Below are 24,619 nucleotides of genomic sequence, written 5' to 3' on the forward strand. Positions count from 1 at the left end.
TTAGAATTCACTACTATTTACCTTTGTTGGCAGGTTTAACGGACGTTGAAAAGCTAGACGTCCGATATGTTTTGGAAATATCGTCTCAAAGCTTTTGGCTTAAAAAGTAACTGCTTCCTTCTAGCTTCTCATTTGGTAAAAAATATCTAAACTGGGTCCATACAAAAAAATAGAAGCCTAATCCTTTAATAATATCAGCCACGGAACAGATGGTTTTAAGTTTAGCAGACTTTAATGGTTAGTACAGATTAGGCTGGGGATCTTAAAAATATTTTTTTACCAACGTACTCCCTTTTTTGTAGAATTTTTTTTGGGTATAAAATAAATTGCAGCCATTTTGCAAGTGATTACAAATAAGACCTGTATAATATTTTGAGATTGGATGTAAAACCCGCCTGAAAAAAAAAATAGGCAATTACTTTACTTTACTTTAATATTTTGAGAGAAATGTCAAAAAATAAGTAAATAACATATATTTTTCTATAACACACTACAAGATTAAATATGGCATACATTGCTGTCATCAGCAGTAATTGGCCGTTTTTCTGATGTGTAATTTACAAATCTGCTTTCAGTTAAAAATGAAATATGGCCTCAAATAAAGAAATCACTTCGAAACTTCCAAAACAGAAGCATTCCTAAAACTTTCTCTTTCTTTGATTTCCTTCGAAACGGTTCTCGAATTACCCTCTTTAGTATGAGAAGTGCTGGCAATCAACAGTGACTTAAGACGGTTGCCTTTGCTGACATTGTACACTGTAATGTAGAAAAAATTCATTATTTATTTATTTATTTATTTATTTACAAGACGGGCAATCACCCAGTTACAAAGAAATATAATTTAAAATAACATTTAATAATAACTCAATATATAATAATTATAGAATATACATATATCATACATTTATACATACATATATCGTAGAATAGAAATAAAGATAAAATAGAAATAATATATACACATAATTTACTTAATAGATGAAAAATACCTTAAAATATGTACTATAAAATATACTTTAAAAATAGAAACTTTACTCAATTAATAAATCTTAATATCACAAATGACCGGTAAGTTTTCCCTAGTACCAATCACCGCAAAATCAGCTATTTAACAAATGTTTCAACTCGATCATGTTGGTGTTGAATATATCAAAATCAGCGGGTAGATGATTAACTTGATCCGCAACTCTTGGAAAATAACTGAACTTACGATAATTAGTACCATGGCACACTTTAGAAAACACTTGTTTTTGTCTAGTACCGTTTGTTGGCACGTGAAAATTTAACAGTGATAGCAGTTCAGGGCAGTTAATATTATTATTTAGAATTTTGAAAATAAAATTTAAGTCTGTGGTTTGTCTACGAAACTGTAAAGTACTCAAACCAGTAAATTCCATTACGTCATCGTACGGTACCTCCGTCATGGCTTTTGTCTCTCGATACCAGAGCAATCTTAGGAATCTTCTTTGAAGTGATTCAAGTTTGTTGACGTAAGTTTTATGATAAGGAGACCATAAAGCAGAGCAGTACTCAAGAATAGGTCGCACCATTACTTTGTAAAGGATAATTATGGTTCTGACATCTTTAAAGTTTCGAGTAGATCTAGATATAAAGCCAAGCATTTTATTTGCCTTTGTGACTATGGAGTTCATGTGGAGGTTGAATGAAAGGTTAGCACAGAACGTAACACCAAGGTCCTTCACTACATTAGATCTACTTAGAGTTGAAGCATGAAGAGAATAATCGAAGTTTGTACACGTCCGACTACGATGATAGGATACTACCTTACATTTAGAGATGTTTAGGCTCATATCATTTTCATCGCACCAAACACTCAGTCTATGAAGAGAGTTTTGGAGGAGGAGAAAGTCATCCGCAGAGTTAATGGCAGTATAAATCTTTAAATCGTCAGCAAAAAGCAGAAAGTTTACTGAATTGAGACATGTAGATATATCATTGATAAAAATTTTGAATAAAAAAGGGCCAAGAATAGAACCTTGAGGTACACCAGATGATACAAGAAATTCTTCTGACATTAGTGATTTGTATTTAACAGATTGATGTCTTGCGGTGAGGTAGGAGTAAAACCAGTCATGTAGTGATCCATGAATTCCACAGTGGGATAGTTTCTGAATTAGTTTGGAATGATTGACACGATCAAAAGCTTTGGCGAAATCGAGATATACAGCATCGACCTGCTTTATTTGGATTTAAAACGCTGCCATCTTATCCGTGTATAACCTGTGCATTTTAATCAGAAATATTAAGTAATAAGTTCTTATTATTAAGAACAAAATCTAAAAAAAGATAACTGTGGCAGACATTTACTTTATTTGTTGCAGTCTCCATAAAATTTCTATTATTTTAGATCGAGCAGATATTTACAATTTTTTTATTGTGCAGAACCGGCTTTTTCATCTAAAACAAAGTTGTAGCAGTGCTACCTTAACTATTTTCACTTTTTATGGCGTTGCCAATGCGGTATCTTCTTGTTTTTTATTTGGATGTAACATTTGAATGAAATAATTTACTTTTTTTTCTTTTTCTTTTAGTTTTCTAAGGGCTGGCGTTTTTAGGAGAAGAATAAATAAAATCTGGATTTACTCTGGCAGTATTCCAACATCAAGTTTGTCTGCTCCATCTGCTAGTTTGGAGAGCAAGTCTATGGCCATTATTTACAAAATCACAATCTAGTTTCAGGCAATACTTATTTCAGGACAAATCAAATTTCTTTTCTCTCTGAATTTTTGTAGATATTCCCTTAACGTTCAGCTTCACACCAGACTTAAATGTCAGGCCATAAAGAGCAGGTTATGTCTGCTAAGGAGGTAACTTGAAAGAAAAGACGCCCTCTAAAACATGAAACTTACAAAGCCATAAATTGAATTACTCGTATATGTGTGATAGTGAAGTTTGGATCTGTCTGCTGTTCCACTCTCAATTGAAGGCATTACAATCTAAACTGAAGAAATCTTCATCACTTTGTTTACATTAACAATTTCTTAACCTTATCTTTACCTTCCAAATTGGTGAATCATACCCTGCCCCTGACAATTATTGAGGCCAATTGAAATCTTGGTTTTTACCAAGCCAATAACACCTTCCATTTCCGTCAACGCCTGCTTTTAAACCACCCCAGACGTGGACTTTTTCTTAGCGTGTAGTACCGCTCCATCTTACGATATTCTACAACATTCATCTGAGACCTACCCTAGTCATTCATTCATTTTGTAAACCCTCTGAAAACTTAAAAATACTTCTTTATAACAAGTAAAAGGAATTGTAGAAAAGATAATTTAATTACGTATTGTTACAATAAAAATCGATTTTTCGTTTTCAATGTGCTGCACATTAAAAACATGAGACAATTTCTTGAAAAATATGAAGATATTTTGGATGTCTTGCCAACAATAAAAGTTAGGCGAAAGAAGCATTATTTCTGAAGACGTTGATGGATGCTGTCAATATAGGACAATCAATCTTCACTTTCCATTATTATAAGCAATAAGGTTATTGAAGTTTTATTAAAGAGTTTTTTAACAAAAAGCTCTTGTAGACATAAAAAGTATATAGAATGTAACTGATGGAAAGTGCAGGCAGCTTTATCGATTTTATTCTAAGTAAATATAATCTCATCAGTTTGGTTTTAAAGAAAGAAAAAAATAAATAAATAAATATTTAAAGTAGATGTGAATTATTTTTAAAATTTATGAAACACTTTCAAGTTCACTCGTTTTTACGAAGTAAAGTCTTCGTATTAAGCATTAATCGACTTTCTTCTTATGCAATTTATTAACACTGATCTTTTCTTAATCGAAATTTGAAATAAAAACTAAGCAATATAATGATATCGATAATAGAAATGCTGCAATAATAATAATAAAAGCGATTCCATGAACCTCCCCATCGAAATATCCAGTTAAGTTCTAAATGCCCTTAGATCTTCACTTCTTTTATCACACTTTTTGGTGATGAACGGCCAGTCTTTAACAGTGGTCCAGTGACCATCCATCGATGAATAACAGAATGCTGCGGAAAAGATCTCTGAAGATTCCTAGCATTGGCTCTTTCATGAATGAAGTTTCAAGAAGCATAAAATTTAATGAGAAATAATGGTTTCAAAAATCTTGAAAATTCATTGCCAATTTGAAATTGGGTTATAATTTGAAAGATTTTCACTTCAACTAAAAAAAAAGTTACAAATGAAGAGAAAAAAAGAAAAAATATGGATAATATTTCAAGAATATTTCAAGTCATTTGAGTACAATTTCCCAAAGGTCTAATATTTACGCTGATCTCTTAGACCCTTTAGTTCAACCAGTTTCCTTCTTTGCTAGAATCTCCTCCAGAGAGATATCACAATGATATATTGTGAACGCGCTAAGGCGACAGAATTTTGTAAAATCTTTTTTAACCTTCACATTATGATGATAAATTTTTTCTAATCTCTTTGCAAGCTTTGATAGTTCAGAGATAAATTTTTGATTTATTTTTGTTTTTTTTTAATTTGATTATTATTATCACCTAATTCATTATATTTATGAACGTTTGTATATATTAAAATGGCAACAACTACTTTATTTAAAACTTTTGGACAATAGTTCACGTACATGCTCATCACGTCATTTCAATCTATAAACTACATTGACAAAACTTATCTCGAAAGCTTAATTCTCTTAAGAATCGATTGTTAGTTATCCATAAAATATCTAGAGACATTTAAAGCAAAGCAAGAATTTCAGATTATTGAAAATCTTTTTTGCACATTTCTGTGTATTTAAGATCTAGCTAAAGACGCTTCTCTTTTCATATTGGCGCTGATTGGTCTAATAAAAACTACTCTGGAAGTATTATTATTATTATTATTATTGTCTTGGATAATTCAGAACTGTGGCCTCTTCGGTTCGGTAAGAGAGAATAGTTCGAAAAAGGAAGAGAACAGAAGTACTCGCTACTTCACAGCCATAAATCTTAGTCTAAAACTTTCAGGTGTAATTCCCACCAAATATATTTATGTAGGTGTCAAACACTTTTAGTTGTAAGAGAATTTGTAAATTAGTATTACTGTGAGAAAAAGAATTAAGAGAAAATATGAAACATTGGGTGAGTGTTTGTTGCCGTATTTTTGAACTTTTATAAAAGCACTTACGGGTGTTTTATACATAACTTTTTACAGTACTATAAAAACAGAAATCACATCAGTCATTCATTTGTAAGCAGATATGTAAATGATTTTGTCATGAATAATTTTATTGTGCAGCATTAAAAGATCTTTCGAGGCTTTAGTAATAATATTGGAGTGCGGTTTAATGTGGCAATCAACTCTTGATTACCAATGCTGACCCTTGTATTTCAAGTGGCTCCGCATTAGAGTCTTCTTCATTTCTAATTAGAATCATTAGGTATCATTGGCTCAGCTGCTTCAATAGTTCAGGTTATAAAATAACCGCTTTACATACTTTTTACTTTTTGCTAATATTTATTTATTTTTCTCTTCTGTTACAGGTTGCCTGTTTAGCGAGGAACTTTGCAAGTCTGAATCGCAATGGTGTTTTGACGGTAATTTAATTTGCTAGTTTTGGATGAGTACTAAGAACTCATTAGAAACTGATGTCTGATAAGGGTTTTAGCAAATGCTGAATATTGTGGCTTATGTCCATTTGAAGAGGGTTAAATTCTAAGAACCTTGTGACAAATTTCCTGATATTTATTTGTACTCTGATATTCAATATCAATATATTATTATTACCACATGTAATTGACTTTACTTTTACCAGAAACAATTGCTTTGAGGCGGCCCACTGAATGGTCCCAAAAGTGTTTTTGTTCGTACAAGTAGTTTTTTAAAAAAAGTCTCGAAGACTAAGAAAACCACACTAAAGAGAAACTACAAGTTACTTTTTGACACCACCAGGGGATTCGAACGTAAAACTTGACGATTAAAAATTCCTCAAAGATAGTTCTTACTGAAAAAATTTGTCACTTTTTTAAAAAAAATTCCTTCATCATATACCTTTAAGTATATAACAATTTATACACATAAAGATTTTTGTGGTTAGGCTTAATTAGGCATCTTTTTCCTGATTGGTCTCCAGAATCGACTCATTTAATTGACATTTTCTAGGCTATGGTGTGTGAGAAAAATTTGCAATTGTAGTAAACCTTGTAGAATAGAATAGAATAGAATAGAAAAGAAATTTATTATTCTGGGACAATTGTCCCCTAAGAATAAATACAGGAACAAATAGAGGCCTTAACAGTTTGGCCTGTGATTATACAGAAATTAAATAAATAAATAAGTATTTACAAAAGTGAAAATATAATAAGTGAAAATGAAAGGAAAAATAAAATAATAAAACAGCAGAAATTAAGGAAATAAATTAAAACAATTAGAATTTCGGAGGAAGCTGAATAGAAAGTAGATAACTGAATAGACGGGATTTAAAGATGGATAGGGTAGGAGCATGGCGGACAGATGAAGGCAAGGCGTTCCAGAGAGAGGTAGCACGTATTAGGAAGGACTTGTCAAAGGATGAGGTACGGTGAGAGGGAATATAGAGATCAGATGAGCGAGATCTAGTGTTACGGGAATGGATGGAGGATTTAAACTTAAGGAGTTGAAAAATATAGGAAGGCCTTTGAGACTGGATGACTTGAAAAAGGAAAGAAGCCAAAAAATATTGGCGGCGATAGACAGGAAAAAGCCACTTCAACTCATCGTAGCAGTGCGAAATGCGAGAGTCTCTGGAAATGCTGAAAATAAATCTTGTAGATATAGTTGTTGAAGAACCTTTTGAGTTAATGGGGATTAGAGTTGTTTGATTGTAAGAGTGATAAGATCAGCTGAAAAGTGATAAGTAGTTGTTAATTGCCGAATTTCTAGTGTACCACTTTAATACTTATCTTTAAAAATTGATGATTGCGTTTCCATTTCATACACTGGTTGATCTTATACTTCAATTTGAAGCATTATTCTAACAGAGATCGTTTTAAGCATGTGGCAGGAAATTGGTGGCGCGCTACCTGTTTATACAATTATAAATCAATTTAGCCATTCTCCCAAACAGTGTACCAGTTTCAAGTTAATTCCAAACCAGATAATCTGCTTGAGGCTCTGATTACCTCAGAGGTTGTTTAAAATTAATTATTTCTCATCGCGCCCAGTTTTCCCTTAAACACTTGTTTTTCCTTTTCAAGGCTAATAAATGTTGAATTACATCTTCAAAGCATTGGTTAATCTTGTAATCTATTCAGAGCGTCGGGCCAATTAATTAATTCATTGTAATCTGAATCCTTGATTAGTTTTTGGCTGTTTAAAAACGATTTGAGGTTATTTCATACCCTCGCTTCACTCCTTCTTCACCACTTACTGCATCTCTTGAACGGTTCCTTCAATTTGTAATGTGAACTTTCATCGTGAAGTTAACCTTATAAATTCAATTTTTACTTAAATTATTTTTGTAAACAGAAAAAGCAATTATAAATATTATTTAAAGGAGAAAAAAGTGGAGCGAGATCACAGATATATTTTGTGACATATTTACTTTTTAAATTAAATTTGAAAATAAAAATTGAACCAACGTGAGAGCACGAAAATTGATCCACAAAAACAAACACCTCCAAGAGACAAGAAGAAAAATTGCTAAAACATCAGCCTTTTACTGGGGTGACGTCAGATTACTTTCTAATCCGTCATAGAAGATGATGTCATTAAAAAAATAACTTATTCCAACGTACGCGCAGTGCCGTTAAAAAAAGGCTGTAGGCGCCAATGACCTGAAAACCAATGTTTACGTTCCTTAACCAAAAAAAATTTGAAAATAGCTGAAAACATTTTTTACTTTTTGGTGGAACCAAAAATGTTTTTGTTGTAAAGAAATTACCTGAACAATTAATTTGGTCTAATTTATGAAGGACCTTGGGGACTTGCATCAATTTTGTAGAAGTAACATATTGTCTTTGCTATGAATTCAGTTTAATCCAAAATAAAAATGGGCTGCTTTTTTGGCTAGCAAATCGATATTTTCATTCTAGGATTTATCTTAGGTAACTGTGAGGTCACCCAGTTGCATTCCAGTTGTTGTATCGGAAGGACTTGGTATAAATGTGATGGGCAAGTTTGTCTGTTATGATTCTCTAAAAATGTTATGCGGATGATCCCAGAAAGAGGCTATTACTTGGGCTGACATCTATTTTAGCTCTTAGAATTGAGGAACATGTATTGTTTCAGGAAAACAGAAGTTGATTGTATTTGCCCAGGTATTCAGGCTGCACTGAAGGTGCGTATTCTTCAACCATAACCTTCATTACAGTAGAATGTCCCATATTGATTAGGAGTGCTGCTTCTAAAGAAGATTCTTGGTTTAGCTCTTACCTAACCCCATACCACGTCTATCTCCGCTTCAAATCATCACTAAATTTGAGCTCTGTTGGTTGGTAACAATCTAAACTGATGATTAGGAGTCTGAATAAAACTGATGATGAGATTAATGACCTTTTCGGAATAACAATCACTTGTTTGGTTTCTTCAAGAGAAATTCTTTACATTATAAGAGTTATCTTAGATTGTACATTTTGCGAATCAAACGGATTCATGTTGACAGATTATTTGAGTAATGAGAAGATCAGGCTTTGACTGACGGGATCTTGCTTTCTAAAGGGCCTAGCCTTTTTCTCTTTCTCTATTGCCTGAACTTTTTCGTACTACTCAGAATCTTAAGATGAATGAGAGATTGATGATGAGCTTAGGCAAATTGTAATTGAAAAATTATTTCAACGATAGCCCTTCTGGTTGTTCTTTATTCAACCAAATATTTAATTAAAACAAAACGATACATTTGGTTAATCATATGTTTTGTATTTACCAAAATAAAATTGTAATATTAAAATTGTTTTTATTAAGTAAATTAAGCACTATCAGCTTGATAACCAAGGTATTTTTAAATACCTAATTGTTCCACAAAAGACGAAAGTTTTCTCGCAAAATATAAACAGTTCATAATTAATAAATACCTACATTAAATGAAGAACACTGGTATTATTTTACCAAATATAATACACCTTAATTGGAATATCTTTGTGTATGGCATTGTTGACCTCGCCAACTGTGCCATTAAAATGGGCGGTCGATGGCACGCCACAATTCATATCATACTCTGATCGTGCAACAACACATATAATGCCTGTAATTAATTATTGTTCCTTATTAATGGATGTAATGGATTTCTTTTTTAGTTTGCCTTCAAAGAAAGTTATTTGACTATAGAATAATTTTAACGTTAATAGTGTTTGTAAAATAAGGAGTAAAATTAAAATAAATTCACACATGTAGCATGAATTCATGCTCTCAAAATCATGGCATGATTCATAAGACTGTGGCAGTTTTAGACCAGTCGTTGATAAATTATTGTTTCTAAGGGAATCTTGAGTTTGAGTTTTTGTGGAAGACTTCTTATAAGATGAATTGTTGGAAATGTTTTCTTCAAGGCCAATAATATCTGCTGTTATTTGAGTACAAAAAGTATTCTTTCTTGTTTCATATATTTTAAAAAACTTACCACCCAATCACTGGCGTTTTTACTAACTGTGGTCCTACCCCAAATTTCTTAAACAATCAAGAGAAATATCAAAATTATTATTTACAAGTATTGATTCTTCTTTTATAACTGACTGTGTTAATTTTCAACTGATCAAGTTTTTCTACTACATACATACGAGGGTCGTTTGAAAAGTCCGTGCAAAGTCAGAGAGATAGCACTACTGGCGCGTATCGAGGTTATGTTTAGTTAGTAGCATCTCTTGGAAGAACACACACCAAGTTTCAGCCAAATCGGTCTATTTCTTTGTGTTTGGCATTCGTTTGAATCGAGGAAGTCGAGTGATTTTCAAAAAATGGACGAAAAAGAATTTCGTGTGTTGATTAAACACTACTTTATGAAAGGCAAAACGCCTCAGGAGACTAAAGAGAAGCTTGATAAACATTATGGTGACTCTGCACCTTCGATTATAACGGTTTATAAGTGGTTTCAAAATTTTCGGAGTGGCCATATGGGCACAAGTGACGCTGAACGTTCTGGACGCCCTGTTGAGGTTACTACTCCAGAAATCATTGATAAAATACATGATACGGAGATGGATGACAGAAGAGTGAAGGTGCGTGAGATTGCTAGTGCTGTGGGCATCTCGAATAAACGGGTACATATTATTTTGCATCAACATTTGGACATGACAAAGCTATCCGCAAGATGGGTGCCGCGATTGCTCACGCTTGACCAAAAACGAAATCGTGTGAAGTGTTGCAAGGACGGTTTGCAGCTATTCCAGAAGAATCCGCAGGACTTTAAGCGTCGTTTCGTCACTGTGGATGAAACATGGATACATCACTACACTCCTGAGACCAAAGAACAATCTAAACAATGGGTTACCAAGGGGGGAATCTGCGCCAAAAAAGGCGAAAACCGTTCCTTCGGCCGGAAAGATTATGGCGACTGTCTTTTGGGATTCGCAAGGAATAATCCTCATCGACTATCTGGAAAAGGGTAAAACTATTACAGGTGCATATTATTCATCGTTATTGGACCGTTTGAAAACCGAGCTGCAAGAAAAACGCCCACGATTGGCCCACAAAAAAGTCCTTTTCCATCACGACAACGCACCAGCTCACACCTCAGCAGTTGTGGTCGCAAAATTAATGGAAATAGGGTTCCAACTCGTTTCACATCCCCCCCCTATTCTCCAGACTTGGCTCCCTCGGACTACTATTTGTTCCCCAATATGAAGAAATGGCTGGCGGGAAAAAGATTTTATTCAAACGAGGAGGTGATTGCAGAAACGAATGGCTATTTTTCAGACTTGGACAAATCCTATTATTCGGAAGGGATCAACAAACTAGAGCAGCGTTGGACGAAGTGTATAAGCCTAGAAGGAGACTATGTTGAAAAATAAAAAAGGTTTACCCCAAAAAATTAAGTAGTTTTTATTTTTGCACGGACTTTTCAAACGACCCTCGTATATCCACTTGTAGAAGTTATAGTTTGCCCTATTTACCCTGATTTACAGAGAAGGCTAATTCCCATCATGGTTGATCATCTAAGTGCCTCAAGATGCAATTATTGATACAAATTTGGGTTTTAACTATAACACCCAAAAATATGTATCAGCTTTAATGGTTTATGTTATAGAAATAATAGTTTCATACCAAAATAGAAATTCTAAATTTTCATTTTCATTTAGGTTAAAAAAGAGGCTCATATTTAGTAATATTGATTACAGCAGTGAATATTACCAAGTCTTACCGATTGGAAAAATTAATGAAAAATTCAGTTATAAGATCTAGCCAAATTTGAGAGTTCCAATTAAAACTTTACCGTCTTAGGGTTTTTCTTCAAAGTGTTTTACTTTTTAATGAAAAGTTTTTCTTTATCAATGGTCCTTCAATATTATGTGTTCGTACAGCCTCCTAGACCGCAGATGGCCATTACTTCTGGATGCCTAGATAACTCATTGGTTTTAGTATATTCTCTTTCTTCTTCTACGTTACAAAATATATTTCCTAACTTAAACAATTCTTTTATTGCAAACAAAAATATTGATATTATGATCAACCATCTCTGTATTCAGTGTTATCTATCTGAAAGGCATTTATCCTTTCTTGGATCTTGTTGGAATGTTTATTTATTTTTTTTACAAATTAGACGCTTTACTCAGTTCACTTACTATACTTACTCAGTTTAAATTCAAGTCTCTACTAGAGCCATTCGCTTTTCTTCTGAATCCTAAAATCGACATTTGAAGATCTATAAAGGTTTACAATGGTTCCAAATGCGAACTTGAACTTACCGTTCCTTTCAATCTATCTTCACCTGAAGCTAAAAATTCCAGAATGTAATGCAAATCTGCGACTCACTTTTTACTTACTAGCTCGTTAAGATTTAAATAACTTCTCTGGCAAGATGCGCTATGGTTTGTGTTTAGTAGTAGGCCTTCTTTTACCAAATATCTGACTGAAGATATTATAATCTAATTTCTACCTCTTTACCCTCTCGCACATATTAGATTTCTCTACAGCTCTACAAGGGAGTAGAGCCTATCTACTCTCTTTGAGGATATTATATCCTTGATTAGGACAGACTCAAGATGTACACACTTCCAAAGGTTAAGGTGTACTTTTAAAGGAAAAGAAATACAGTCCTATCAACCGAGTCTTCCTCAATTACAGATGCTTTCTTATTTATTGGCTCATGTTTGTAAATATAACTGATTTAAAACTTCCCTTTTCAATTTACTGAGTAAGCCCTTATTTGCATGCATATTGCCCAAAACTTGGAACTCTTAGGTTCGCTTTCAATACACCCGAAAGGTCAAAGACACTTAGGGTGTTAGACTTACGACAAAAAAAATAAAATAAATATTTACAAAGTTTGAATAATTAACATTTTTATTTTACTAATCTTAGAATAATAACGTGTAACTAAGTTTGGTAAATTGAATTTATATATAGAATATCGGTCGCATAACAACTTTTCTATTTTCTCCAAGATTAATACTCGCCTTCCTAAATTGAAAATAATGAAAAACACAACTTCAAGTACTTATAGGATGCGGGGATGCCGTGTTGCTAGGATACTGTGTATCCATGATACAATCAATGATATCACCTTTTTTTAAGTGTCTCTTGATATTTATTAGTTATTTGATATTAAATTTTATTACATACCTTTAGTTCGTTAGAATTAATTAGATGGTATAATTAGGTAATTATACAGCCTATCTTTAGTGTGCATTAGGTAGAAATAGTTTGCTTTAGATAGAGTTTTATAACTTTATCAAGTAGTGTCGAGTTTAATTTGAACAATATGGATCTGAGTTCTTAATAATTGCACATACCAAACCGTTGCAAGCAAGCAGTGCACTATCTGTAGTGTTGTTTTGTTGAGAGGTATGCTAAAAATATATCGTATTGTTGAAATATTTCTAATGTCTTATTAGTATGAATTATTCAGTAAATTTAGGCATGAAACAAAAAAATAGTACTACTTATACAGTTCTTAAAAATGGCAAACATTTTAAAAACACACACAGAATCACACTATACTTCGAACTAACCAATCGTTCGATAATCGAAACGTCGTTCGACCCAATAAATTCCGATTATTGAAGGCTAGTTCACTTGCCTCACGTACTTAGTCGTGGTATTGCTCTAACGTTGGCTAACTATTATGCAAATGAATTGCGCTTTACACGAATGTACGGTATGGCATGTGAAGTAGACTTCAATAAATCGGAATTTATTTAGCCTTAGGTTCGTGAATAAAGTTAAACAAGTACGTATATAAAGCGAAAATAAAAAGTAGAATCAAGTGATGCCTTGATGTTGTATAGTTGCATTTTTTTTTGAACACGTTCTAGAACGTGAATGTTATAACACTGATTTGCATTGTAAAGCCATGAATGCCTATAACATTTAAATCTGAAAGCTGCATTTTAATCGACATTCAGTGCTACGTAACGTCAATATTTTGTTATACATTATTGTGCTTAAATATTTATAATGGCGGATGGTTTGTTCAGTGTTTTCATTGTGCTTTTACCTTTTTTAAGTTTTTATTTTATTTTCATTTTTTTGAATTCTAAAGTGTTCGATATTGTGTTTGTTCCAACAGTACCTATGGCTAGTTTTTTGATTTTAGGGAACTGCGTGGTGAGACGATAGTCGTTTGCAAACAGATTTCTAATTGTTAGTAGCCAACTAAGCCCCCAACTAACTTTTAAGTTCAAACTGGTTAAAGATCAAGTCTGGACATGCTTAGTTCGTTCAAATGAACTAACCTTGAAGAACTTTTCTTCTAGCTCTGTGTTTGTTCTCTTCTTCTTCTTCGGCTTTTGATGGATAACGTTCATATACCAAAACTACTCTCTTCCACCAATCCACTCGCGGCCATTTCTTTCTATACGACCACTTCTTTATCGTCCACGCATTTCTTGGACGCCCACTTCTTTATCGTTATTCCAGCAGGTAATCCATTTTTCGTTTAGGCAATCTATTTTTCTTCATTCTCATGGGTTGTCCAAACCTTATGGAGGCTCTTTGTTTCAATGTCGTGCAGCAGATTGCCTTAATAGTCAACCAAATTTCAAACTTTAGTAACCCTCAGCATCCTTGACGTCCCACAGCTGCGTAATTTGTGGCTATCACAAATAATAACTCCTTAGATTCGATTAAACTGGTCAAGAATTCCACTTTATTGCCATCCAAGTTTTGTGCATTTATGTCTGGACGCAAGTTTTCAACATTTATTGCATTTTAACTTGAATAGTAAACAATAAATAGCATTGGCTTAGAAACTTTCAGACAAAATAACAAACCAATGGGTATATAATATGTATTTAAGTAAACATAAATACAGTTTTTTTTATTGTGAATCTATTCATTGTTGAATGCTACAGCATTCATAGTTCTACACAACTTGCAAAATGGAACGTTTTGTGCATTTGGAAGAAAAAGTGTCTAATGAAAATTTGATTTGCGTAATTAGATCAACAAATTATTGGTTGTCTCTATTTGCAGCAAAATAAAATCGTTACTTTCCGCGAACGTGTTAATATTGAAGTTTTTCATCAGTCATGCATCAGCCAAGAAAGTAAAAATTCCTACTTAACTGCATATTTCTTAAACTAAATTCAGACTAAGAATAGTTACTCAGTCACAAGGTTGACATCACTGTCGGCTTCAGTAAATGAGACTGAAATAACCCAAGAAGAAATAATTAAAAGGTATGGTTTTTCCCCTCCTGTAGAGCGAAGTATTTCCTGTAACTAAAGAAAATTAAATTTTCCACAGTTTAGTTAAAATAACAAAGTTTCATGGACTGATGAAAATTCTTTCTTTGAAAAGGTTATTTCTTTGCCGTCTGTGTTTTTTTGTAAAGGATACGCTGAAGGGAGATAAATTTATTTGAAGGATACAAGAAAGACAAAGGTCTCTCGAAAGCTTTATAAAACAATTTATCAACTCTAGAAACATTTCTAATGCGGAATTAGTTTTTTTTTTTTGTATTTTCTTTTATTTTGTGCACTATTTTTTCCCTTCCGCTTGGTTTTTGTTTATTTATTTGTTAGTTGTTTTCCCAGTAATACAAGTATACCAACATTAGGCTGGATAAATACGCTATGCTGGAGATAAAGTTCGTTCACGTTTTGGATTCCTCGAGTGATTTTTTTTTACTGTGACCTTGTATTAAGGACTCTTCTATTCCTTATGGAGATGAAAAATCTTAAAACTTGGTGGAATAGACGGTTTGTTAGGAATGGTGAGGGAATTTTCTTGTTTAAGAGAGCAACACTGTGTAGAAGAGATTATTGCGCGGTGGTGAGTAAGGCTGGAAACATAGTGGAGCGGCGGGCAAAGCGGCGATGATAGCTACTTCAGATCAAAGAGAGCGACGAGCAGCGAGCAAAGATTCGCATGCACATAGTGACGAGTTTAGACGCGTTTCTCCTTTCGACGAAACAAGATGGAGGAACTATTTTTATATGAAAATTCTTCGTTGAAACTTTGGTATTTGCAGCAGCTTAGTAGTAGGAGCTGCAGTGTACATGACATAAATAAGTCTAGAAATGAACTTGGTGAATTTCATCACTTGTACCAACAACTTCGGGAGCATCCTGGCAAGTTTCATGCGTATTTTCGAATGTCTATATCAACATTTGATTACATACTAGCCCAGTGTAACCCCATTAATCAAAATCAAATTTTCTTGTTTTTGAGTAATACAGCTCATAACATGAGTTAGGCACAATATAGAAAAATTAACTATGTAGGTTATTTACTAAATACAAATCTGTGTAACCCCATTAATCCTAGCAGTTACTTTAAGATATGAAAATCAAAATAAATAAAAATAAAATAGAAATATATGCAGATAAAAAGAAATTAGTCAATTAAAAAAACAATAATTTTATTAAATCACTACACCATGATTTGTCGTAAATTAATGTTGTTCATCTGAAAAACTGGAGTAGTACGACGCTACAGAAGAAGGATTGGAGAATTCGTCCTGATCAGAAGTAGTAGGACGTGAAAATGTAATTTAATTTTGCCTAGTATTTAGATGAAAGTTAGCATTAAGGGATTGAGAACCAAATTAAATGTAGCAAAAATTACCTGAATTCTCCATTAACTACTAATTGTTAATTAATTTAAACTATTAATTATTAAAAACTATTGTAGCTTCACAAATACTATGGCCTCACAGAGGTTTCTTTAAACAAACTAAACCAATAATGTATCAATATCCATAAACCTTTGAAAAATAACCTTTACAAATTGAGCGCGATGAGAGCGAAGAAATCAAACATGCCATAACGCTTCGCTCTACTCTCTAGAGATAGCGTTGCTCTATCTTCGCTTTGCTCGCCACTATGCGCGATCCCATATGTTTACTTGTGCCGCTTTGCTCGCCGCTCCACTATGTTTCCAGCCTAAGAAAAGGTATAGATGCTTTGTTGTATGTGTGAATTATGGACGTATGTATTTTTGTGTGTTTTGATTTTGTGGAAATATAAGGAGCCTTTGCATTTTCAATATAGTTCCCCATACATTTTCTATTTCTAACACGGTTATTTAACCAGGTATCTATTCAATTGATTTGTTTAACTTTGAAATGTTTGAGTTTTGTATTGGGCTATGAGTTTATCTTTTAATCCAATCAATCAAGAAATTGATATGAGTTTCATTAATAAGAGGTTTACTCCAGAAAAGAACATTTTCCACCGCTCATCTCGAAGGTTTTTTGGCTTTCCATCGTCTGTTCCCGTTTTCACGGTACGGATTTTTTTGTAAATCCGTATGGCAATCACAGTCTGGGGAGCCTCATTTATTTCTTTCACATGACGTAACTCTGGTAGCCTCTTCTTCTTATGAGTAAATAAATATCTTTCACTGTAAACATTTTTCGTTAGTTTTTACTTCTTCTGTTGCGCCATATTGCATCCTGTAAATGAAGCCAAAAGTTGTTTTTTTTTTTTAAAGGACGTCTCCCAAGAACCGAGGATTCTTTGGTTTCCCTGTATATTTATAGACCCAATTTGCAATCATGTTTTTTAGTATTTGGTTGAATGGTCAGTTTTTATAAATCTAGTTAGCTTCAATGAAGAAATGTGGAAGTAGTCACCTTTCCCAGTGAGTAAATCGATTTTTTTTCAGGTGTTTTTAGCTCTATGACACCGTTTTTTTAATCTACGCTTCATTGTAATTTGCAGCTGCCAGAAACACTTACAGGTGGACATTATAGTTAATATCAATCAAATATATTAATAAAATATGAAGTTACATATTGTATGTGTTATGTAAAATGAAGTATTGTTCCATACAATAACTGGTTACACTTTTATTATGTGATAATATGGAGAAAAATAACATTATATTATTGAGTTAAATAAATTATAACTTGACAGGACTTCATTTTTAATTATGAAGCATTATACGAAAGGATTTGTGTGTGTAAGTTCTTTTATTGAAAGGGAAAAACAATTATAAGGTTTTTAAAATTAATATATTAATTTGTTAATTTAATGTCACAGTAATAATTTCAATTTAATTAATCATATTTTTCTGTGATAAGGATAATCCAAAATCATTTTTTTAGCAGGCCTTTTGGATGATAATCATTATTACATCATGTTTCACGCATGAGAGCAGTAATTTATGTTTCAATTTCTAATTATACACGACCTTCAAGCTGACAGCTCGCTAAGCGAATATTGAATGGGGTAGATTAGCTAGCATTACTGCGGTGTTTTGCTGGTGGTCGGTAATGAAATCACAAAGAAAAACAATTACAATTAAATTGGTAGTGGCCGCTAAAAATTTCCGAAAATCAAAAATTTGGCTACGTGAAAAATAATGTGAAAAATTGTAATAAGTATATAAATTTTTCCTAAAGAGGACATTTGCAATTAAAAAAGATGGAAACTATTTCCTAACAGGATCGATAAATATTTAATTTTCCATAAAATGCTTCCTGCTAATAAGCAGTTGCTTTACAGTGCTTACATGAGTGTTAAAGCGAAGGAAACGAAGTAAACTTAATTAGAAAGCTAATTGCAAAGTCATCAGCTTTTAGAACCTTTTGACCTGAATGTTAATAAGGAAGTGTTGACTATTCTAAAACTTAATTAATCCCTTATTTGATTGGCTCATTAATGGTTTATGTTAAATTAAATTACTAAATAATTAAACATAAGAATTTTAATTCTAATTTTGTCCGTTTATGCAGATGATACCGCTAAACTTTCTCCTCACATTGATCCGGTAGCTTCACACAGAAACCTTCAAACTCATCTCTTTTCTCTTGAGGAATGGTTTAAAAAATGGAGAATCAAAAGTTAAATGAAACAAAATCCCAAAACATTACTTTTACTCTCCGCCGCATCACTCTTCCTCCGATCTTCTATGACTCTATTCCAATTTCTCCTGCCAATGTTGTGCCCGTTATCTTGGGCTTTATTTAGACAAAAGACTGTCTTGGAACCCGCACACACGACTTAAATGAACTGAAGTTAACAGGCGTTATCGACTACTTAAAAGACTACTAGACCAACGATCTAATCTTTCTCTTAATAACAAACGACTGATTTACAATTCCATACTAAAACCCGCCTGGATGTACTGGTATTGAACTGTAGGGGTTCAACGAAACGCTCCAATCTTCACAGAATTCAATCTCTTCAGTCTAAAATTCTCCGCACTATCATTAACGCTCCATTTTACGTTTCAAATCTAACTATCCACACAGACCTGGAAATTACCCCTTGTAGGTCCAGGTTGCACGAACTCGCAACAAAAGTTTTCATCAGAACTTGCACTCTCATTCCAATCTTCTTGTCTGCCATTTATCATCTCATCACCATCCAGATCATCCTCCCAGACGATTAAAATCAGTCAGTGGCCTCGCGATTTTCTCTCTTCTGAAGAGAGTAGCTAATCCTCGGAGACGACTTAGGGAATATTATCACTGGGTAACTTCTCCCCTCAATTAGTGAGTTTGTAGTAGTGCCAGTTATTGTCATTGTTATCTAGCGCTGGTGTAACTTAACTAATAAATTAAAACAAAAAAATTTTGCCTGTAAATTTTTATGGAAATAATACATTATTATGGAATAATTTTCGGCTTTCTTTTCTGCAGTCTGTATGCATCTGATGATCTATAATACAGCCATATTCATTCGTTAGAATGTAAAAACAATTTGACGTATCTGAAACGTTGTTAAATGTTCAGACTAAATTTAAAGTTAATATATTAAATAACAGAATTAAACCATCATAACAGAATCCTTACCTTTCCGACTAAGTCCTGTTTTGCATTGTCATTGCTTCTGATTATGTCACCAAGATTCACTGAAGTTAAGTTTTCGTTTCGTTTAAAACAGTGAAATCTTTAACTTCAAATATCTCGAAAAATACTTGATAGATTTTAATTATATTTTACCTCTATTTGGAGACAACTTTTGTCTATAATTGTACACAATTTCGTAAAAATCTGTCGAGTAAGAAGCGAGATATTTAGAGTTAAATTTTGGTTTCGTTTGAAACAGTGAAATATTTAACTTCAAATATCTTGAAAACTGCTCAATAGATTTTGTTTATATTTTATCTGCATATGGAGATAGCTTTTGTCTATAATTGCATAAAATTTCATAAAAATCTATCGAGTAAGAAGCGAGATATTTAGAGTTAAATTTTGTTTCGTTTGAAACAGTGAAATATTTAACTTCAAATATCTTGAAAACTGCTCAATAGATTTTGTTTATATTTTATCTGCATATGGAGATAACTTTTGTCTATAATTGCATAAAATTTCATAAAAATCTATCGAGTAAGAAGCGAGATATTTAGAGTTAAATTTTGGTTTCGTTTAAAACAGTGAAATATTTAACTTCAAATATCTTGAAAACTGCTCAATAGATTTTGTTTATATTTTATCTGTATATGGAGACAACTTTTGTCTATAATTGCATAAAATTTCATAAAAATCTATCGAGTAAGAAGCGAGATATTTAGAGTTAAATTTTGGTTTCGTTTAAAACAGTGAAATATTTAACTTCAAATATCTTGAAAACTGCTCAATAGATTTTGTTTATATTTTATCTGTATATGGAGACAACTTTTGTCTATAATTGCATAAAATTTCATAAAAATCTATCGAGTAAGAAGCGAGATATTTAGAGTTAAATTTTGGTTTCGTTTAAAACAGTGAAATATTTAACTTCAAATATCTTGAAAACTGCTCAAAAGATTTTGTTTATATTTTATCTGTATATGGAGACAACTTTTGTCTATAATTGCATAAAATTTCATAAAAATCTATCGAGTAAAAAGCGAGATATTTAGAGTTAAATTTTGGTTTCGTTTAAAACAGTGAAATATTTAACTTCAAATATCTTGAAAACTGCTCAATAGATTTTGTTTATATTTTATCTGTATATGGAGACAACTTTTGTCTATAATTGCATAAAATTTCATAAAAATCTATCGAGTAAGAAGCGAGATATTTAGAGTTAAATTTTGGTTTCGTTTAAAACAGTGAAATATTTAACTTCAAATATCTTGAAAACTGCTCAATAGATTTTGTTTATATTTTATCTGTATATGGAGACAACTTTTGTCTATAATTGCATAAAATTTCATAAAAATCTATCGAGTAAGAAGCGAGATATTTAGAGTTAAATTTTGGTTTCGTTTAAAACAGTGAAATATTTAACTTCAAATATCTTGAAAACTGCTCAATAGATTTTGTTTATATTTTATCTGTATATGGAGACAACTTTTGTCTATAATTGCATAAAATTTCATAAAAATCTATCGAGTAAAAAGCGAGATATTTAGAGTTAAATTTTGGTTTCGTTTAAAACAGTGAAATATTTAACTTCAAATATCTTGAAAACTGCTCAATAGATTTTGTTTATATTTTATCTGTATATGGAGACAACTTATGTCTATAATTGCATAAAATTTCATAAAAATCTATCGAGTAAAAAGCGAGATATTTAGAGTTAAATTTTGGTTTCGTTTAAAACAGTGAAATATTTAACTTCAAATATCTTGAAAACTGCTCAATAGATTTTGTTTATATTTTATCTGTATATGGAGACAACTTTTGTCTATAATTGCATAAAATTTCATAAAAATCTATCGAGTAAAAAGCGAGATATTTAGAGTTAAATTTTGGTTTCGTTTAAAACAGTGAAATATTTAACTTCAAATATCTTGAAAACTGCTCAATAGATTTTGTTTATATTTTATCTGTATATGGAGACAACTTATGTCTATAATTGCATAAAATTTCATAAAAATCTATCGAGTAAAAAGCGAGATATTTAGAGTTAAATTTTGGTTTCGTTTAAAACAGTGAAATATTTAACTTCAAATATCTTGAAAACTGCTCAATAGATTTTGTTTATATTTTATCTGTATATGGAGACAACTTTTGTCTATAATTGCATAAAATTTCATAAAAATCTATCGAGTAAAAAGCGAGATATTTAGAGTTAAATTTTGGTTTCGTTTAAAACAGTGAAATATTTAACTTCAAATATCTTGAAAACTGCTCAATAGATTTTGTTTATATTTTATCTGTATATGGAGACAACTTATGTCTATAATTGCATAAAATTTCATAAAAATCTATCGAGTAAAAAGCGAGATATTTAGAGTTAAATTTTGGTTTCGTTTAAAACAGTGAAATATTTAACTTCAAATATCTTGAAAACTGCTCAATAGATTTTGTTTATATTTTATCTGTATATGGAGACAACTTTTGTCTATAATTGCATAAAATTTCATAAAAATCTATCGAGTAAGAAGCGAGATATTTAGAGTTAAATTTTGGTTTCGTTTAAAACAGTGAAATATTTAACTTCAAATATCTTGAAAACTGCTCAATAGATTTTGTTTATATTTTATCTGTATATGGAGACAACTTTTGTCTATAATTGCATAAAATTTCATAAAAATCTATCGAGTAAAAAGCGAGATATTTAGAGTTAATGTTTGGTTTTGTTTGAAACAGTGAAATATTTAACTTCAAATATCTTGAAAACTGCTCAATAGATTTTGTTTATATTTTATCTGTATATGGAGACAACTTTTGTCTATAATTGCATAAAATTTCATAAAAATCTATCGAGTAAGAAGCGAGATATTTAGAGTTAATGTTTGGTTTTGTTTGAAACAGTGAAATATTTAACTTCAAATATCTTGAAAACTGCTCAATAGATTTTGTTTATATTTTATCTGTATATGGAGACAACTTTTGTCTATAATTGCATAAAATTTCATAAAAATCTATCGAGTATGAAGCGAGATATTTAGAGTTAATGTTTGGTTTTGTTTGAAACAGTGAAATATTTAACTTCAAATATCTTGAAAACTGCTCAATAGATTTTGTTTATATTTTATCTGTATATGGAGACAACTTATGTCTATAATTGCATAAAATTTCATAAAAATCTATCGAGTAAGAAGCGAGATATTTAGAGTTAATGTTTGGTTTTGTTTGAAACAGTGAAATATTTAACTTCAAATATCTTGAAAACTGCTCAATAGATTTTGTTTATATTTTATCTGTATATGGAGACAACTTTTGTCTATAATTGCATAAAATTTCATAAAAATCTATCGAGTAAGAAGCGAGATATTTAGAGTTAATGTTTGGTTTTGTTTGAAACAGTGAAATCTTTAACCAAGATTCGGCCCTTTTTTCAGTACTAGGTTCGTTTTTCTGTTTAAGTGTAACGAGATATCTTTTAAAGAATTTTGGAATTTTGTTGGAAGTATTAATTAAAGGCCCATTTTTATGAACACTTATTGCAGATGATGTTATTGCTGCTATATAATGTAGATTAGTTAGTAAACATTGTATGCAGGGTTATGGGATTAATACAGTGAAATTGAAGTAGTTCTAAGTGGACATTGTCAGCTTAAAAGGCCGTAAAAAATAAAAAAAAAAGTCGTCAGTTAAAGAACACTCAAAAATTTTCTATTCTGGACATTTGAAATGGAATTTTTGGTCCCCTGGGATTTATCCCTCTCTGTTTAAAATGTTCCTAAAAGCTCTTGAGTTTAATCTATTTAATTATATTTAATGTTACTAACGGGAAAAAATTTTATTTCAAGGAAAGACAAGTTCCTACTCATTGCTTACATTAATTAAAATTAACACAAATGACAAATGGGTTCTTGCGCAATAATTCCGGATATAACTAGTGCAACAAAATAACACCAGATTCGTAATAATGTCCAGAATGCTGAGAATAATTTCGAAAACTTCTTTCTAAAGTTTTATACTCGAGAAGTCGAAGAAAATCGACAACTAGATGAAACCTTATAACCACTACCTACATCGTAAAAGTTACCATGGCAACAAGTTAATGAGAGTGTTATGGATTTCTCCAATTTTGCCAAGAGTAAACAGAAGTATGAAGGCTAAATATCTTCAGATGTCGGGAGAATTTGATATTTTTTTATGAATATTCACGCGAGAGATGGCCAAATCATGCCAGTTGGTCTCCAAACTTTTTATCGCGATAATTATATTTTAGATAATATACTATTTATCCATTTCTAATTCAAAATAAATAAACTGCTGTTATTTTAGCAGAATTCCAATCGAATTCAGCATCTTAGAGAAGCCTAACTAGATCAACTAATTCCAGCTTTACAATTGGATGATACTAATTCAACACAATACACCGTTGGATTTCTCCATTCTATTTTATACTCTCTAATCTAAAATGACGACAAATAATTGACTCCAAATTTTCTCTGAATATTAAACATTCCCGATACAATTACTGCTGAAGTGTAAATATGGAAATATCGTCGTGAATTTTTTACAAGGCATTGATTAAACTGAGTAATTGCTTCCCTTTCAAAACCTGGAGCGATTATAACATCTTATTAGTACATGTAAAACTATCCTGAATTAAAACGCAAGAAATCGAAAAAGAATGAAAAACAACAGGGCAACGATATTGTTATCAAATCCAAAATTTGGCTGATGTCCAGAGTTAGTGAGTTAATAAAACTGTTACATGCTATTAGGTTTAGAAGAGCGAAAAGAAAATAGCGGTTATTCTGTCAGAAATGGCTGCATCATATTTTATGATTGGCGGACTCCCAAAAGTTTTTTAGAAGAAATACTCTCCAAAGCTACAGATTTTGTTATTATTAAATGTTCGGTATCCTCATATAAATCAATGCTGAAAATTTCCATCTTAGTTTTCTTTAAAAGTTTTATAATTAACGTTTTCAGCTAAATATATTTTTGTATTCACCTTTTAGGTGAAAAATGGGAAGAAATTTCTCCTAGACGGCGTTAGTGAACTCCTTTCACTTCCAAAGAGATAGCAGATCATTTTAAAGTTAGGTTCTAGTCTGGAATGCCTGTTACCCAAGTGTCCATTAATGTCTTCTTCAACATTCATAGGACACTCCACTCCAGCAACTGGTGACAAAGACTTCTATCTGTTCTGGAAGTTCACTCGGCCAAATTCAATTCGAGCTGGAGATTTACTTAGGGCCTAGCTTGGACATACAGGTCCGTTTTGTTGGACGCCACAC

At 31.9% G+C, this 24,619-nt stretch overlaps 1 protein-coding gene across 4 annotated transcripts in view; it reads left to right on the forward strand.

The window, feature by feature from the left end:
* The window catches only part of IA-2 (tyrosine phosphatase IA-2), a 142,733-nt gene that overhangs the window by 73,852 nt on the left and 44,262 nt on the right, over window positions 1-24,619 (forward strand). For all 4 annotated transcript variants that reach the window (XM_074114177.1, XM_074114178.1, XM_074114176.1 and 1 more), the window contains one exon: window positions 5,506-5,559. In XM_074114177.1, the coding sequence (XP_073970278.1) occupies window positions 5,506-5,559 (54 nt within the window). The remainder of the gene's footprint in view (window positions 1-5,505; window positions 5,560-24,619) is intronic.

This window comes from Rhodnius prolixus, unplaced genomic scaffold, assembly GCF_049639745.1.
Source record: "Rhodnius prolixus isolate KJV_2025 unplaced genomic scaffold, Rpr scaffold_7, whole genome shotgun sequence".
Lineage (NCBI taxonomy): Eukaryota > Metazoa > Arthropoda > Insecta > Hemiptera > Reduviidae > Rhodnius > Rhodnius prolixus.